General features: G+C 31.9%; 1 protein-coding gene across 1 annotated transcript; it reads right to left on the bottom strand.

The window, feature by feature from the left end:
* Nucleotides 1-5,632: 5,632 nt before the first annotated feature.
* On the bottom strand, nt 5,633-16,879 carry Hr38 (Hormone receptor-like in 38). Its single transcript, XM_088273204.1, has 4 exons — nt 16,780-16,879; nt 15,188-15,315; nt 6,750-8,094; nt 5,633-6,578 (listed from the first exon to the last, which is right to left on the bottom strand). Exons 1-4 carry the CDS (start codon nt 16,877-16,879, stop codon nt 6,322-6,324), a joined length of 1,830 nt encoding a protein of 609 aa, XP_088129330.1. The 3' UTR covers nt 5,633-6,321.
* Between the last annotated feature and the right edge of the window lie 689 nt (nt 16,880-17,568).

Raw genomic sequence — 17,568 nt, 5'->3', positions numbered from 1 at the left:
CACTGCATTTGATAAATGCACCGTTATCTCGATTATTAATGAAGGCAAGGTGATCAGTCCTGCATTTCAGGTGATGATAAATAAGCATTAGAATGAAAAATGTTTTCACATGTTCTTTTTTAATCTTTAGGGAATCGAACCCGAGACCTCCAGCATGGTAGCGAAACTCTCTTAACACGACACTAAACAGGCAGTTGTATTTTTTAGTATTTCTAAATAATTGGGAGTTGGTTACGCTGCTTTTTTTGTTGATACTTTGTAGGTACTTGATTTAACACAAATTTTGTTTTTTAACCACCTTTATTTTTAGTCTTTGATCCCAATCGGTTTCGACCAACACCTTGACTCGTACGTATCCATCCCTGAAGTACCAAGATATTTGGAATAAAAGTACCAAAAATAAATGTGGTTAAATACAAAATTTGTCTTCTTCTTCTTCTTTTTCTAGATCCTAAGGATCTGTTTGTGCCTCCGCTTGTAGCTCTTAGGATGTTGACTCCCAGCTGTCTTTCCACCTTTTTGGAGGTCTGCCTGGGTGTTTTATTTATTTCATAAAGTAGTACATGATTATTTATTTTTACAGTATAGAAGTAAAGTTATCAATACTACGTAGTTAAGTCGCTATTATTTTCTTAGGAATTTCAGCAAGGCTTTCTGTCTTCCCCGTTTATAATGCTCAAAAAGGAGTGTGTGTATAAAAGTTTGGGATGATCATGACAAATAAAAGATGTATTTATAATAGATTTAATATATTATCATTTATTTATATTTTTGTTAACCATACATACATACATGTAGGTACATACATACAAACGTACGATTACATAAATTTTGTGGTTTCTTTCAGATATAAATATAATTTGTAATCAGGAAAATTAAAAATACAAAGCGATTTTACACAAAATTTTACTAAGTCGGATGGCAAATATTTTCGTGGCAACCTTACAATTAAGTATACACAATATACAAACAAGAAAACTTAAATGTTTAAATCTTAACGACACTACCACGATGTGCTTCTCCTAGAATATGTATACCATAGACATCTAATATGCAACACCAAAACACTTGAAATTATAGGTAACTCAAATCAAATTATACAGTTTTAAACATCTAATAAACGGTACAATTAATGGTGTATGTATAAATTTATAATGTGCTGTATAAACTTGTTAAAAATATTCTATAATGTAGTAACTATAGCTTAATCTTAATAGACACTTTCTTAAAAATAGTGCGCCAATAGGTTGAAAAAATATTATTTAATTACGATATTTTATTATTAAGTATTTATCGTTTTATATTATTATGTCTAGATGTTGTAAGATGTCGGTAGTGAAAGTGACAAAAATCTCAAACATAAATGTGACACACACATTTAAAAAAAATATTGGTGACGGGGAAAATAAATGAACATGCTGTTTTATCAAAAACGTATTAACAAATATTAAAAATTGCTAAATGCTTCTTTATACCAAAGACTTACCAATTTAAATATTCTATTGCTATGAGCTTTTCTTTAGTAAATTTTTGTAAGTTACTTTTTTCAGCGTTTTTGTATATTTTTTTAATTTTTCGTAAATTGTATATCAAAATCTAATAAATTATTTTAGGAAAATGTAAATACTTCAGCTTCATTAAAAAATGATTTTTAAATAAGAAAATAATTAAAAATACTAAAAAATATGTATGTAAACATATATGCATGTTTTTCGAGCTGTAAATATAATTTAACAAATGTGAATTTAAAATTTAATTTTTTATTTTTATTTTATAAAACAAATGAACTAAACAAGAGCCTTAATAAAGATTTGCATTTTTTGACGTCAAAAGTATTTCTCTTTAATATATTTTTTATGTAGGAATTTCACCATAGACAAAAAAATTTAACAAATAAATAATTTGATAATAGTGTGTTTTTAAATCATACATAATTCCAAATAATTCATCACTCACGTAATCAGAATGAACAAATAACATTTTTTTTAAATTCACCGGCATATAAAATCTATATAAAAAAGAATTTTAGATAAGTTGATATTGCTTTAAAAAATTGACGAATCATAATCAAGAAATTTGAAAAAAATGCAAATATTACAATGACAGTTGTTTTTAGATCAATCAATTTTTTTTAAATACATTTGTAGTGAAGGAAGAGCTTTACTTATACAGATTGTCAATATTAAATAATGTAGGTACAAAGTTTATAAGTCAATTATTGCAATAACATGATATAGAGAAGTATAACTTGAAAAATTAAATGAGTTATTTTTTTATTTGTTATGTCTCAGTTAAAAGTAAACTATGTATATTTAAATCCATTTGTTGAGACATTTAAAAAACTTATTAACATAATAATATGGCTGTACGTGATGATTCATGAAAATATTAAAAGTTGTCAGTAAGTTCTCAATTATTTTATTAAGATGAATTCAATAAAGTATTCGAGTTGATTAGATATTAAACTATGAAATAATTAATAAAAGGTAACTGAAGCAATTAAATTCCCATTGTTAATAAGACAGAAAGGTAACGTTTTTTTAAACTTAAAATATTAAAACAATACAAGTTACATAAATAATTACTAAGTACAACTCCTACAAACACAATGATATTAAACTGTAAAAAATGAACACAAAAAATTATCAAAAAGAGGATTGATTTATGAGGTATAAATATTTTTCGTTTAAAAAACTGATTTTAAATAAATTAAGCCATAGTTTAATTTGAAAATGAATGAAAATCAAAGATGTTGTTTTATTAAGATGTATTATAAAATAAGAATAAAAAGGTGCTATAAATTAATTTAAGGGTCGTTACAGTTTGTTTAATATTTATCTTTTTCATACCTTAATCCTATACATTTAAAAAATTTAATATATACTTTATTTCTAATCATAGAATACAACTTATTCAATTTAAATAGGTTATGAATACAGGTAACATATACACAATTTAACAATTACTATTAACATCAAAATATTTTTTCGATATGTAAACTTACAAGACTTCCCTAACACGTTTAGTAGAAATGAATTAAGTGAAACGTTTGTAAGGAAATGGGATTAATAATAAAACAAAAGTAATATGAATCCATCTCTTAATTTCAATCAGTCTCTTCTCGTTTCCACACTCCGTCTGTCTCATTCATCGACCCCTAAAAGAACTAGTTTAAATTGAAGGCATCACATTAAAGCTAATACCTAATAGGTTTGAGGGTAAAAAATGGGTCTACATGAAAATTATAATTCATATGTATAAAATTGGTCATTGGATGTACCCAAATCTTGATATTATATCTTTATGGCTTTCAAAACAGCAACAATATCTGCCATTTTAATGTAATTTTTAAAAATTTGAACATAAAGATTATTTATAATTTTAAACATTGTATTTTTACATCTTTTAAAAAAGTAAAATTCAAGCATTTTAAAAATGATTTAAGTATGAGGAGTTCCTCACCAAAACGTTACATTTCCATTATAAATTATTTTAAGTAATCAGGAATTCTAGCTTGTAAAATTGTTACGTATTGGTGCAATTCCATGATTTCATATTGGTTTAACACAGGATTGGTCACATTTTGTAGCAACTTTAATTAAGATTTCCATAGAATACAGTAGACAGAACAGATTTGCATTAAAATGATTTTTTGTGCAATATTGGAAATGTAAGTTTTTGGTAAAAAATTTGTATGAAATATTTTGAAAGAGATAAGGAAATGTTTGCATCAAAAGATTTGTAAGTAGCAACGTATTAGGACAAAATACAAAAAAAAACAGTAAAAACAGGGCATCGATAGTCATAATTACAATTTCTTAAAAAGTATATTTAGTTACGTTGAAAATACATCAAATAATAAATGTTGGCCCTACTAACAATAACAGCGACGAATAATTACTACGAGTACTTACTCAACCTTGTAAAATTCATTGGTACTATAAGAACGTCAATATTTATTAAAAGTAATGATATGCTCTCCACAAGGTTTCTTAAGATTCTGTTTTTTAAATAAAAAAGTGATAAAATTTAAATTGAATTTTTTTAGAAAAAAATCAGAATAAGGACTCAAAAATATGCTTGTTTTGCAGTACTTGCTGGTGATCAAATTTATATGAAAGCCAATCAGTATGTAGTATCAAGAGGCATAGGGATTAGTTTAAACATCTCTCTACTTAAAGGGATAAGACACACAATGTTACAGGACAGTTTGAGATATACAAAGGTATGATTATAAGTAGGTACTTGCGTTATAAATTAAGTCCTTTCAGCTGGTCACACTTCGCCCAGTTATCAAAACGACGCAAGCAAAAAATACTTTGAATTTTACATCGTAATTACACAACACATTCTTTCTTGCTTACCTCCGATCAGATCAAGGTACACAACATAAATTCACAATTTTCCTATATTTAACATGAATTATAATAACGATAATACTCACATTATGACCCCCCGAGGGATCTAAGAATACTTAACTTTTATTTCTTTTAATTAAATTGACAATAACGCATAACCGCGCTGGGTAGGTACATTTTTTAAACATATCCACGTATGTATGTCGAATCGTGCTTGGAATGGATTTTTTTCGGAATAAGGTGGAATAGGGATACAAAATCACAAAAAAATATTCAACCTCGACTTTAATAAACAATAATGGCACTGGTTTAAAAATGGCAAATTATATTTTTCAATAATATGGCGAGTAGATATCCCTGCTTAGTGAAATAAAAAATAACGCTGGGTCAAAAAAAAAAAAACGCAATTAAAGTTAGTTTAAAATACCGACGGCAAATACAATAGATGCTAATTAGTACGTATCTGTTATAATTGTGGTAACTCTCTTGATAACGTATGTATTTCTAACTATATATATCACTAATAACTTAACAATCACTGAACAAAATCACCGTTTTAGACACAATTAATGTTTTGTAAACCAAAGTATCAAAATTATATATATATATATATATATATATATATATATATATATATATATATATATATATATATATATATATATATATATATATATATATATATATATATATATATATATATATATATATATATATATATATATTTATAAATATATATATATATATATATATATATATATATATATATATATATATATATATATATATATATATATATTTATATATATATATATATATATATATATATATATATTTAAATATAAATATATATATATTTATATTTATTGTATATATATATATATATATATATATATATATATATATATATATATATATATATATTTAAATATAAATATATATATATATTTATATTTATTATATATATATATATATATATATATATATATATATATATATATATATATATATATATATATAAATATACATATATATATATATATATATATATATATATATATATATATATATATATATATATATATATATATATATATATATATAAATATATATATTTATATATATATATATATATATATATATATATATATATATATATATATATATATATATATATATATATATATATATATATATATATATATATATATGTATATATATATATATATATAAATATATAAATATATATATATAAGAGGAAAGAATAAGGCTTTTTAAGCATGATCTTAAGTAAATAATAATTTCGATTCTGATTTTCTAGCGCAAATGACTAGATTTTTATCGCACTTGTAATTTAGCAACATTTCGATATCCAAAATAACAGTTGCATGGTAACAATATATGTTAAAATTATTTTTTTTCAAAACAATACAATTTAATGATTTATTAAGCATACTTTTCTTACAAATTTACTTACAAAACTCATATAAAACACTAGGGTAAGTACATACATTAAAATAAATACGTTATTTCATTGGAAATGAGAGTATTTTTGTTATTAATGAAGTATATTAGATATATAAAGATATCCTTAATGATACGATCGGTATTAACGTTTCAGTTACAAAGCTAAGAACTAAATTTAACAATAAAAGGAATAGTGGTAGAGGATACAAAAGGTTAAACAATATATTTTAAACAACTAACGCTAATCAAACAGAAATCCATTACGATATGGTTGACCGCTAAATTAATAATATGTATAATTCATTGATAATTATCGATGAGGTGACCGTCTTCATTAAAAAATAGGTTAAAACTCGTAAAAAGGGTTTAAGTATTCAAAATATGGTATACATTTCGACAATATGGCAAGGATTGATAAATGCATCATAGACGGTCGCATCGTCGCTATTATATTAAAAAAAGATCAATTTGAATCTCATTCACCTCAGCGTGAAAATTAAAACGGTAAACTGGCTACAAACATATTCTCTATCAGCGGTGGCGCCGGCACGAGGTCCTCCAGCTTGAGATAAAATATCCTCTGTAGACCTTGGACCGAGAGAGACCGGAGTTCTGGCAGTTTACCGAGAAGTCTGCTGAAGTAGTGCGCCTTTCTCTGCGCTTCGGCGTTGTAGGTCACGTGGTCCCGTAGGGATCCGATAATCTTCATCTGGAGTTGCTCCACTCTGTGGGGTTCCTTCAAGCCGTGTCGTTCTGGAAATAAACAACATAATTAGTCAGCCAATTAATGCTATCGGATGTGCTAACGTTCAGTTCGTGTTTACAAGATCGATATGATCTTTTTAAACTGCATATTTTGGTGAAGAAAAATTGATCTAACGGTAAATACGATAATATTAAATTTTTAGAAAAAATTGCGGTTACCTGTTACGAGAGTGAGCGCGCAGAGGCAGGCGAAAGCGGAGATGTCAATCTCCATAGAGTGAAGGCTGCAGCTGAAGTCCAGGATGGCGTGGAGCCAGTCTCCGAAGGAACGTTGACACTGTTGCTTGTCTAGTACGACTCCGTTGCAGAAAGTCATCTTGGTATCGTCCAATTTCGTCCGGTAGGAGAGTCGCAGAACAAACAGTTCGAGGGAGGCAGATTGGAACAGGAGCTCTTGATCGTCGGGGCACAGTTCCAAGAATCCGGGTAGTTTATCGGCGAAGTGTTTTATGACGTCTACGGAAGTCGTCAGAAGGCTGTAAAATTGTTGAATTTTTTCAGCTTCAGAGATCGGGGGTTCGAGCGGGCTCGGCTCTCTGTAGTGAGAGTAGTCCAGGCTGGCGATGTCGGGAGAGGTGTCCACGTGCGCGCGCACCAGCGCCGTGATAAGGGACACGGGGGGACTGGGAGGCGACTCCTGCGGCGACTTGGGTTTGGAAGGCAGTCTACCCCGTCTACCCTTGAGGGAGTCTGTTCTCACTACTTCTTTCACCATGCCGACGGCTAAACACTTTTGAAATCTGCAAAATTGACAGCGGTTTCTTCGCCTCTTGTCCACGGGACAGGCCTTATCGGCCAGGCACACGTACTTGGAGCCTTTCTGGACCGTTCTCTTGAAGAAGCCCTTGCAGCCCTCGCACGTGCGCACCCCGTAGTGCTGGCAGGCGGCGGTGTCTCCGCACACCGCGCACAGCTGGCTGGGGGACGGCGGGGCGGGCACGCCGCCGCCCGGGGAGCTGGAGGCCGAGCTGGAGGCCGAGGGCGCCGGGCCGGGGGGGCGCAGGCGCGGGCTCTCCCCGGAGCTGGCGGACTCGGAGCGCTGCAGCGGGAGCGAGGCGCGCCGCGAGCGGAGCCCGAGCGGCTCGGCGGACGCGGGGAAGGGGGGCAGCGAGTAGGAGTCCTGCGGGTGCACGGCGGGGCCCGGCTCGTAGCCGGGGCTGCAGGGCTGCGGGGGCACGTAGTAGGCGGCCGGGGAGTAGTGCTGCTGCGGGTGGAAGTCGTACACGTGCGCCGGCACGTGGCCGTGCGGCGGGTGGTGGTACGAGGCGGGCCCGAGGTTGTAGCAGTCCTCGTCCATCTTGATGCCGAAGCCAGCGGCCAGCTCGGGGCGCGTGTGCCTCACGGAGTAGGTCTCCTGGAAGCTCGGCAGCGCCGGGGGCGCGTGAGGTCCTTCCTGGCTGAACTCGACGTCGGGGAACGGATCTAGTCCCTCCTGTAGAGAGCCCGAAGCGTCTTCGCTGTACGGAAGCGATAGAAGATCCGCGAATGTTGACCCAAATGATGTCTGTAAAAAAATAATATATTACATTTAAAAATCGGCGTAATACGCTACGTGAAAACAGTTTACGGAAGGAATTCCCTAACTGAGCTTTTTCCCCTTCCTGTAGGTATATTTCCACTTTCGCCCTCGCTCCGCCCAATACCACAAACAAGGGCGGATTTGCGCAGCCGCCTATCGAATATGCGATAAACTATTCATGGCGAATACAATGGCGTCTATAGTAGTTTATATTACAACGTTTCTAATGGATTATAATTTAGGAAGTTTTTTTTTCATTCATACATTCATATAGATAATTTATATATTTTTTGCGGAGACCCACAAAGCTACCTTACGTGTCATGTCTGTGGAAGTCTTTTTACGTACATTTATTATTTTTTTAAATCTTTTTTAACATGATATGCACACAAAAAAAAAACATTTTACAATATATTAACTCTCGATCATTTACTCATTCCTTTCATTTAGCCTTTGATCCATATCTTTGTAAGTTTTACTTACCACTTTCTTTCTTAAAATCCTTTGCGATACGAGTTTCGATGCATTCTGCATAATTTTCAAACACTGAAATATCAAATACGGTGCTTGAAAATTATGCAGAATTTCGAAACACGTGTCACAGTAGATTTTAAGATATAATGGTATTTACTCCATATTCATTGTACACTCTTGGTAAAATGTATCTATGAATTCATCCATTCATTCATTCAAAACCCTTGTCCGCACCCGATGGTGCATAGGGCACTGCATCATTTAAACGCAGTGTTATCTTGATCTTTAACACATTATGGAAAGGTGATCAGCACTTCGCTTCAGGTACCAGTCCGGGGTAATATGGAATAAATATTAAAGTGAAAAAATCACTTTTATTTATTTGACCCCCCCCCTGGGAATCAAACCCGGGAGCTCCAGAACGGTAGCTGAGCGTGATGACGTGATGATTACACTACGGTGGTGGAATTTTTTACAATATATAATTAATGATCGGTTTGTTTTACAGTACTATTTTAAATCCCTTTTTATGAAAAGTATGAATAAATATAAGTGTGATAAAATCAATTTAATTTATTTGACCTCCTATATGGTAGCCGAGCGTGCTGACCATTACACTGCGGAGGTGGACGAAAAATCTTTAAAAAAAAAATCTAATATATATTTCATACCTATGGAGATTGTATTTATCATATTACTAAACATATGTGTTGTTAGCATATCGTCAGATCGAATTACGAGAAAATATGTAATACTATCAATGGTATCTACAATTTGATTTGGTCTCTTATTACATTCTATCGCCGTGCCAATGGAATTTGCGTGTTGAAAAGGACCAAGTGCTTTGGTTGTATTATTTTATATCGTCACGGCTGAAAGCTTCGCCCCTGGGATACCGCCAAATGTCATCGCCTTGGAGACGCTACTCGCTACAAATTAAGCTACTGCGCAGTGGCGTAGCCGCGGAAGCGCTTCGTCGTTAACAATGCGAAACCCCCTTGTTCAGTTTAGACCATCTTTATTGGAGACAAATGATTTTAAAAAAGTACTGTAATTTTTAGTCCCATAATTAAAAGTACTCTTTTTTTTCTTAAATTGAGGCACATTATTATAATTTGTAATTATGTAAATGATAAATAAATAAATAAATATATAATAAATAAATATATCGTGGTCACACAGGCGAAAGTGACCAAGTGCATTTTTTTACAAAAAAGTGATTATTGACTATTTGATATCTTACTAGCTTAATTGGCCTAAAAAATCCTAAAGTGATTTTAAACTTGGAAGTATAATACAATATATTGACTCGTTTAAAATGACTAACTGCATTGATGTTTATTTTCTTGCCAAGCAAAAGTGACTTTAATAGACCTCCTGAACATTTTACGTTTTGTTAGTTGGCCACTTTCTCCTGTACGACTACGATATTGCAAAACAGAAATTTTAGTATTTTGAAACAAAAGATTTAAAAATAAAGGACTAAAAATTATACTCATAAAATAAAACTACTTTGTTTTTAACATTTTTTTTTACTTTTCTCCAAACGGTTTCCATTAGAACATTGTCATCATCATAGTTAAATATAGTACATGTTTAGTAAATGTTTCACCCTTACAATGATAAGGTTCTTGTCGCAACTAGTTGGAGAAAATTACCAATAAAAAGTGGTTAAAAACAAAGAAGTTTTATTTTAAAAGACTATAATTTTAAGTCCTTTATTTAAAAATATGTACTATATTTTCAGTTACATAAAAAAATCATCATATACATATTAAGAAGTTGCAATAATGTGCACTCACTGAGATCCCGTGCCAAAGGACACATTTTAAAATATTTAATTTAAATTTATATGAATGAAAATTGTTGTTGAAACGTGTTAGTTAATAAGTAAGTAAGATTATTTTTTATTTCGAGAATGTGGATTCTTTCATTAATTGATTCGGCTGTCACTTTTTGGTAATACCTATCCATTTTTAATTAAAGTTATAATTGGTTAATTCTACTATTTCTTGATATCCATTGACACAGTTTCGATGCATTTCGCATCATTTTCACATACCGTCACGCGTGTCACAATGGATTTCAAGAAATAGTGGTATTATCAAAGTAAAACTTAAACCAAAATCAGTAAAATTCTATTTTCTTAAAAAAAACATTTTACGTTTTTTTCCCATTTCATTGAACTTCCATTTGTAGTGCCAAAACACTAAAAAATCTATGTTTAAACATAAAATGAACAATTATAAAAATGTAGTTTAGTCTAAATAATATATTATAAAATATATTAATAAATCTTCTTTTTAGATTTTTGTTGGTGTTATTTTTTTTAAACCCTTATCCGCACCCCAAAAAAAAAACATTATCAGCACCCAATAGTGCATCGGGCACTGTGTCTTATAAACGCAGTGTTATCATGATCGTTTTACACATGAAGGAAAGGTGGTAATATTGAATAAATATTACAGTGAAAAAAGTCAGTGGAATAAAACTTTTTTTAATGAAACTTCATACGTAGTTATAATGGCAATAATAATACATTGAAATACGAAACGCTTGTTATTTTTTGCATCTTTTAAGCATTAAATTTTGCTATTAGGGAGATTTTTCAGTTTATTAAACTGTAAACCGTAATTATCATAATCCAAAACTGTAATATGCTCCGGTACATAAATCAAATTTAATAGTTGGACTACACCCTGTTCAGGAAAATAAGTGCTATTTGCAGACGAGTAATTATAACTTTTATTATTTTAGTAGTTGGGTAGATCCTTGACTGCAAAACTGGCGTCGTGGGTTCGAATTCTGCCAATTGCGAGATACATTCCAAACGATTTATTTACATATTCTCAATATTATTAATATTTAATTTTTTATTACGAAAATATTAGTATTATTAGTATATAACCACTCACTGAGATTTTATATCTACCGGTTTTGAGACGTACCCGTCTCTTCGTCAGGACAATCACTACAACAGAATGCAAACAATACTACACGTCACTACCATAGCACTATTCACATATGTAGTTATATAAGAGTGTGAATAGTCCAATGGTATAAATTTGAGTAGTGCGGTTGTCAATTATGGGTAGAATGTTGAATGTTATAATGTACTCATAAAGTAATCATTTAAACCAGCCAATGATAAGTCGTTATCCCTGAAAACCCAGACATCCACATTCTTCTTCATCTACGCTGAGATATCAATAAAAAAGAATTTATTTAAAAACGATCACATATTTTTTTGACAACAAGGCGGCGTCATATTTATTACGAAATAATTGTTTCATAATTTTTGCACAATAAATACTTTAAATATTAATTAACACCATGACTAAATTTACAAGTTACATAATCTAAAAATGCGTTAATGCCGGCTGTATGAATTCTTTACCACGCCTCCTATAATTATTTTATATCGCTTAAAAATGAAATAAAAAATATAAAATAAATCAAGAAGATTTTCAGCGATAAATAAGTAATTAATAAATAAAGATTTTGGTAAATTAATTATTATATATTATAAAAATTGAGTCGTTTTTGTCCGCCTCCGTAGTGTAATTTGTGATTTTTTCACTGTAATATTTATTCAATATTCCCTGGACTGGTAACAGAAGCGAAGGGTTGATCACTTTTCCTTCATGTGTAAACGATCAAGATAACACTGCGTTTATATGACGCAGTGCCCTATGCACCATTTGGGTACGGATAAGGGTTTTATTATTAAAAATTGAGTCGTTATATTTTTTTATCAATGTTTACTATTAATTTAGAAGGTACCGGGATTAAAAGATTGCATGACACACAAAAAAAGAAGTTTCATTAATTGATTCGGCGGTAACTTTGCTGAGATATCAATAAAAATCTTTATGTTTATATCTTAAGTACAGGCAATATAAAATTTGTGAACAAAAATTTGGGAATACTCAAAATATTGTGAATCCATTTTCGATTTATTTTTTACTTGTAAAATTTTAAAAATAAAATAAATTGTGATACGTGTTTCAAAATATTCAGCAACATGATCGAACATCGTATATGAATCTTAGAGAGTTGTACTCTTTGATGTTGAAGTTGATGAGGAGGGAGTAGAAGCCGTTTCTTAATTTTAATATCAAATTTAGGTTATGTTTCAAATACGGTATATGACAATTTTTGTCCGCCTCCGTAGTGTAATGGTCAGCACGCTCGGCTACCGTTCTGGAGGTCCCGGGTTCGATTCCCAAGGGCGGTAAAATAAATATAAGTGATTTTTTCACTGTCATATTTATTCAATATTACCTTGACTGGTACCTGAAGCGGAGGGCTGACCACCTTTCCTTCATGTGTAAACGATCAAGATAATACTGCGTTTATATGACGCAGTGCCCTATGCACCATTGGGGTGCGGATAAGGGTTTTATTATTATTATTACTATTATTATTATATGATAAGGAGGTTGAATGCATCGAAACACGTATCATAAATGATATTTACAAAAAATGGTATTTACCAAGTAAAATAGAAAGAAAATGCATAGGTATTACCAAATAATCGACGGATATGTACGCGAAGGTGTATGAATGTGGAAAAAGTGAAGATTGTTTGCATAGACAGATTGGTGTGGGTTATATTCTCTCTACCTACTTCTGTAGGGAAGCGGCGTGATAGATAATTAGTCAATTTTATTGTTAGGCATCACCACAAAGTGATAAGAATGTTGAATGCATCGAAACACGTGCCAAAATATATTTATTACAAAATGTAAAAATGGTATTTTACCGAGTAAAAATAAAATAAAATATGGATTGGTAAAATGGTATTTACCACAAAGTGATATAAAAAATAAGACACAGCTCAAAATTAAACTTCATAGTTGGAGGGTACAACGTTCAAATTTAGGCAAAGTTTCACATACGGTATTTGACAATGCAGTTAAATCTATCGAAAGACGTGTCGTAACAGATTTAAAAAATATATATATTTACCAGGTTAATATAAAATAACAAATAATACAGAATGTTTCAAAAATTTCAATGTAAAAAATTCTCAAACTCCCTGTTATTTCACATGAAGGTATTATAATATCTAATATCCTGTTTATATGAGATTGTCCCTATTGACCCGAGGGATAAAAGTTTAGGGGGTAATCTAACAATGCCAATGAAATAATTCATTATTTTATTGTCACTTTGTTATCTGTTGTCTGAATCAGAAAACCATTCACGCCCCTGTAATAATATTATTTTTCACCCCTATTTTTTATTTCAATTTAATCAACTGCAACCCTTAGATGAAGGGGTTGATTGGTAGCAGAACCGGTAAGTATCGTCAATCTGTTGACTTTTTAATGACGGGACTATTAACCCTTTGAGTGATGTGTTTTAATGAAGAATTTATTTGGAAAACGGGTATGTTTTATTTAAATTTGAAATATTTGATATTATTTTATTGTTGAAACATACGAAATAAGACGGATATTAGGTGACGAAGTCCACTATAGTCCATCACATACAGCCACCTTTTGAGAATACATTCAACATCTTCGAAAAATAATACAAGAAAATCAAAAGAGCTTCTTCACCGGGGTATTTATTAGGTAATTATGAGGTGAATGTGGTTGGTAATTGAAGTAGAGGAAGATCGGGGCACGATCGAGCATTTTAAATAGTTGAAAGTTATTAGGTCAGCAGTATGAATAATCGGCGTGTATGCAAGAGAAGATGCATGAACGTAGAAGAGGCGTTTCTTTGATTCTTTGGCGAAGATTCTTTGCAAAGACAGATTATTGAGGCGTTCTATTCTCTCTGCCTATGTGTGCGGGAAAGCGGCGTGATGGTTGATTACTTGGTTACGACTGCAGAAATTTGTGTAATATGGTTGTCAATCATGGGTAAAACGATTAGTGCTGTAAAGTGTATCATATTCTTCTACATCTACTCATGTTGAGAGATATATTTTTCTACGATATTTAGTTCCTTGACACTATTTTTCCTTAATAGGTTCACAACGGCGTGCTAGTACCGACACTAATGTATGGAAGCGAAACATGGAACTGGCAAAGGAAGGATGAAAGCAGAGTGAACGCTGTTGAAATGCGCTCCCTCAGACGAATGTGTGGAAAATCATTAAAAACGAAGATATAAGAAAGGAATGTAAGGCTGAACAAGGAATAATTGAAAAAATTAGAAAGAGTCCTTGGCGGTAGTATGGACATGTGGAGCGAATGGATAGCGAGAGAATGACTAAGAAAATATATGTGGCGAATGTAAGAGGGAAAACAGATCGAGGACGAGCGAAAAAGACTTGGCACGATCAGATCAATCAGAACCTTAAGTCTGGCGGTGTCAAAAGTCTGCGTAATCGGAGGGCATGTATGACTAGATGTATGGATGTGAAGGAGGCGAGGAGTGTATGTCAGGACAGATGAGTGTGGCGTTCCATCCTCTCTGCCTACCCCTGCGGGGAAACGGCGTGATGCTAGTAGTAGCTAAATAGGTGAACATAGTAAAAAAAGCTTAGTTCTATTGTCTCTGTCAACCCATGCGGAGAAGCGGCATGATGATTAGTTAAGTAAGTCAAATAAATCAAGTGAAGATCTACAGTGGTATTTATTATTACCTGTGTTTGCAGAAGTAGCATGCTTGGGTGCGAGTGGTGTAGACGCACGGGGGGCCGCTGTGACGCGGCGCAGGGCTCCGGCGCGCCCGAATCGCCCCCTGATTCTTGGGGCGGGGGCTGCGCGGGACCTGACATTAAAAAAAACAACAATTATTATCTTTTACTCACCAAATCCTCATCAAACCCTCACATCCATTCATTAGCCATTGATTGACCAGCTAAAACCGATAGCCCGTGAGTGATAGATGGCTACTATGTAAGACAACTGCTATATCGTAGTCGTACAGGAGAAAGTGATGTAAAATGTTCAGGAAGGCCATTTAAGTCACTTTTGCTTGGCAAGAAAATAAACACGAATTCATTTTTAACAAGTCAATATGTTCTACTTCAAAGTTTAAAATCGCTTTGGGATTTTTTCAGGGCAATATTAAGCTAGTAAGATATCAAATAGTCAATAATCAGGTTTTTGTAAAAACTGCACTTGGTCAATTTCTCCTGTATGACTACGATATACACGTATCCCTTTTTTTGAAATCCTCACATGGTAATTAAGCATCGTTTTCGTAAATAAAATAATGCATGGAATTTTGAAAAAGTTTGCCGATTTCGTATATTTTTTTGTTTGTTTTTTTTACTAACCACTCGTTCACGAGTGATTTTAGCTCTAACAAACAAAATACATTAAAAACAATAAATAAAGGATATTTCGAACATATTTTTAGGAAGTATGTTTTTAAGGAATGTAAATATTGATAATGTTATAGAAAGGAGAGTGAATGGTGCATTAGATTCAGTTATAGCAAATAGAAAGCTTTGTAAGAAAGCTAAACTAGTAGTGTACAATTGAGTCCTCTTTCCAAACGTAATGTATGGAAGTGAAGCGTGGAGTTGTCAAAGGAAAGATAAAATTAATGCAGTCGAAATTCGATATTTTAGTGTCGAACGTCAAAATCATTTATGATAGATGTTCGAATGCCGATATAAGGAAATAATGCAAGGCTAAGATAAGCATTATCGATAAAATTAAGAAAGATGTGTTGTGATGGTTTATACTCTTTTAGAAGAACTGCATTTCATATAATAAAACAACAATTATATAGTTATTTCCACATTTATTTTATTTGACCAGTGATCGGATTTCGTCGTCACAGATATCATCAGACTGGCGTACACCAGTCTGATAATGTCGGCAACGATGAAAATCTGTCACTTTTCAAATAAAATAAAAGTGAAAAGAAAACTACATATTATATATATAGTTGTTGTTCTATTATTTTCTTCGTCCACTTTGTGTAAAACATGCTATATTTAAGTGGTTTTATACAAAGTGAATGATTAATGATAACTAGAGTGTTATATTACCGTAACACAAATTAAATAATGCTATTTAAATACAAAAAATAAAGGATTTAAAAAATGAAGTAATTTATATGATTTACCAATGCTAGGGCAGAAGTATTTATTATATTTCATCCGAATTTTGTAGATTTCTGACGTTCTATTTGCGTCAAAAGTCAGCATTAACGACAATTATTTTTATTTAATTATTTTGTTATTTTGAAAGAAATTCAACAAATTTATGAAGTTCCAACTTTCAACTTCCAAGTTCCACCTATCACTGCAACCACCGAAAGATAACACCACTGAATGACGTCGCCTGAAGAGCGACTTCCTAATATATCCCAACACCATGATGATCGCCATAATACAACGCTGTATATTCCGCAACCCCGTTAATATCAGGGATGGAAAACCATGATCTTTGAAATAAATGATTTTGTATTTTGTAAATTAAAAGCATTGTTAACTTTGTGGCACGGTAATTAAACACTGTCCTTATTTTAATATTAATTTTTAATCAAATATAATTTTTTTGAGTCTATTAAGTTGTATTTTTTAAACAAAATCCACGAAAAATTTATATTGTGACAATTGTCTGCTGACAAATTGTTAGGGCATTATCAAACATTCGTTTGATAATACTCTAACAAGGCGAAACTAAATTTTTAATTTGTTTTTGTTAATATATCACATCTTAGTAGACTAAAAAATCTGTGTTTCATTTAAAATTAATACATAAATTAAAATGGAGCTCTAAAAATTAAACGCCAAATCAATAAAATAAAAATACACTGTCCTTATCATTCATAGTTCAGTTTGTGTAATACCACTTTAATATATAAAGTGAACGATGAATGATAAGGAGAGTTTAAAATGATTTTATTTTATATTTCACTTTAAAATTAGTATAAATTAAAATTAAAAAAATAAAGAAGAATACCGAAGCCTGGGTATTTACAGGGCTTTGTCATGGGTTAGTTTAAGTGATCACTTTATACACGTGTACATTTATTATTCTACCCATGATTGACAAACACACT

Source organism: Brachycentrus maculatus, unplaced genomic scaffold (assembly GCF_059751285.1).
Source record: "Brachycentrus maculatus isolate JH-2025_06_01 unplaced genomic scaffold, ASM5975128v1 h1tg000559l, whole genome shotgun sequence".
NCBI lineage: Eukaryota > Metazoa > Arthropoda > Insecta > Trichoptera > Brachycentridae > Brachycentrus > Brachycentrus maculatus.
The sequence above is the reverse complement of the archived record's forward strand: the minus strand, read 5'-3'. Positions and strand labels throughout refer to the sequence as shown.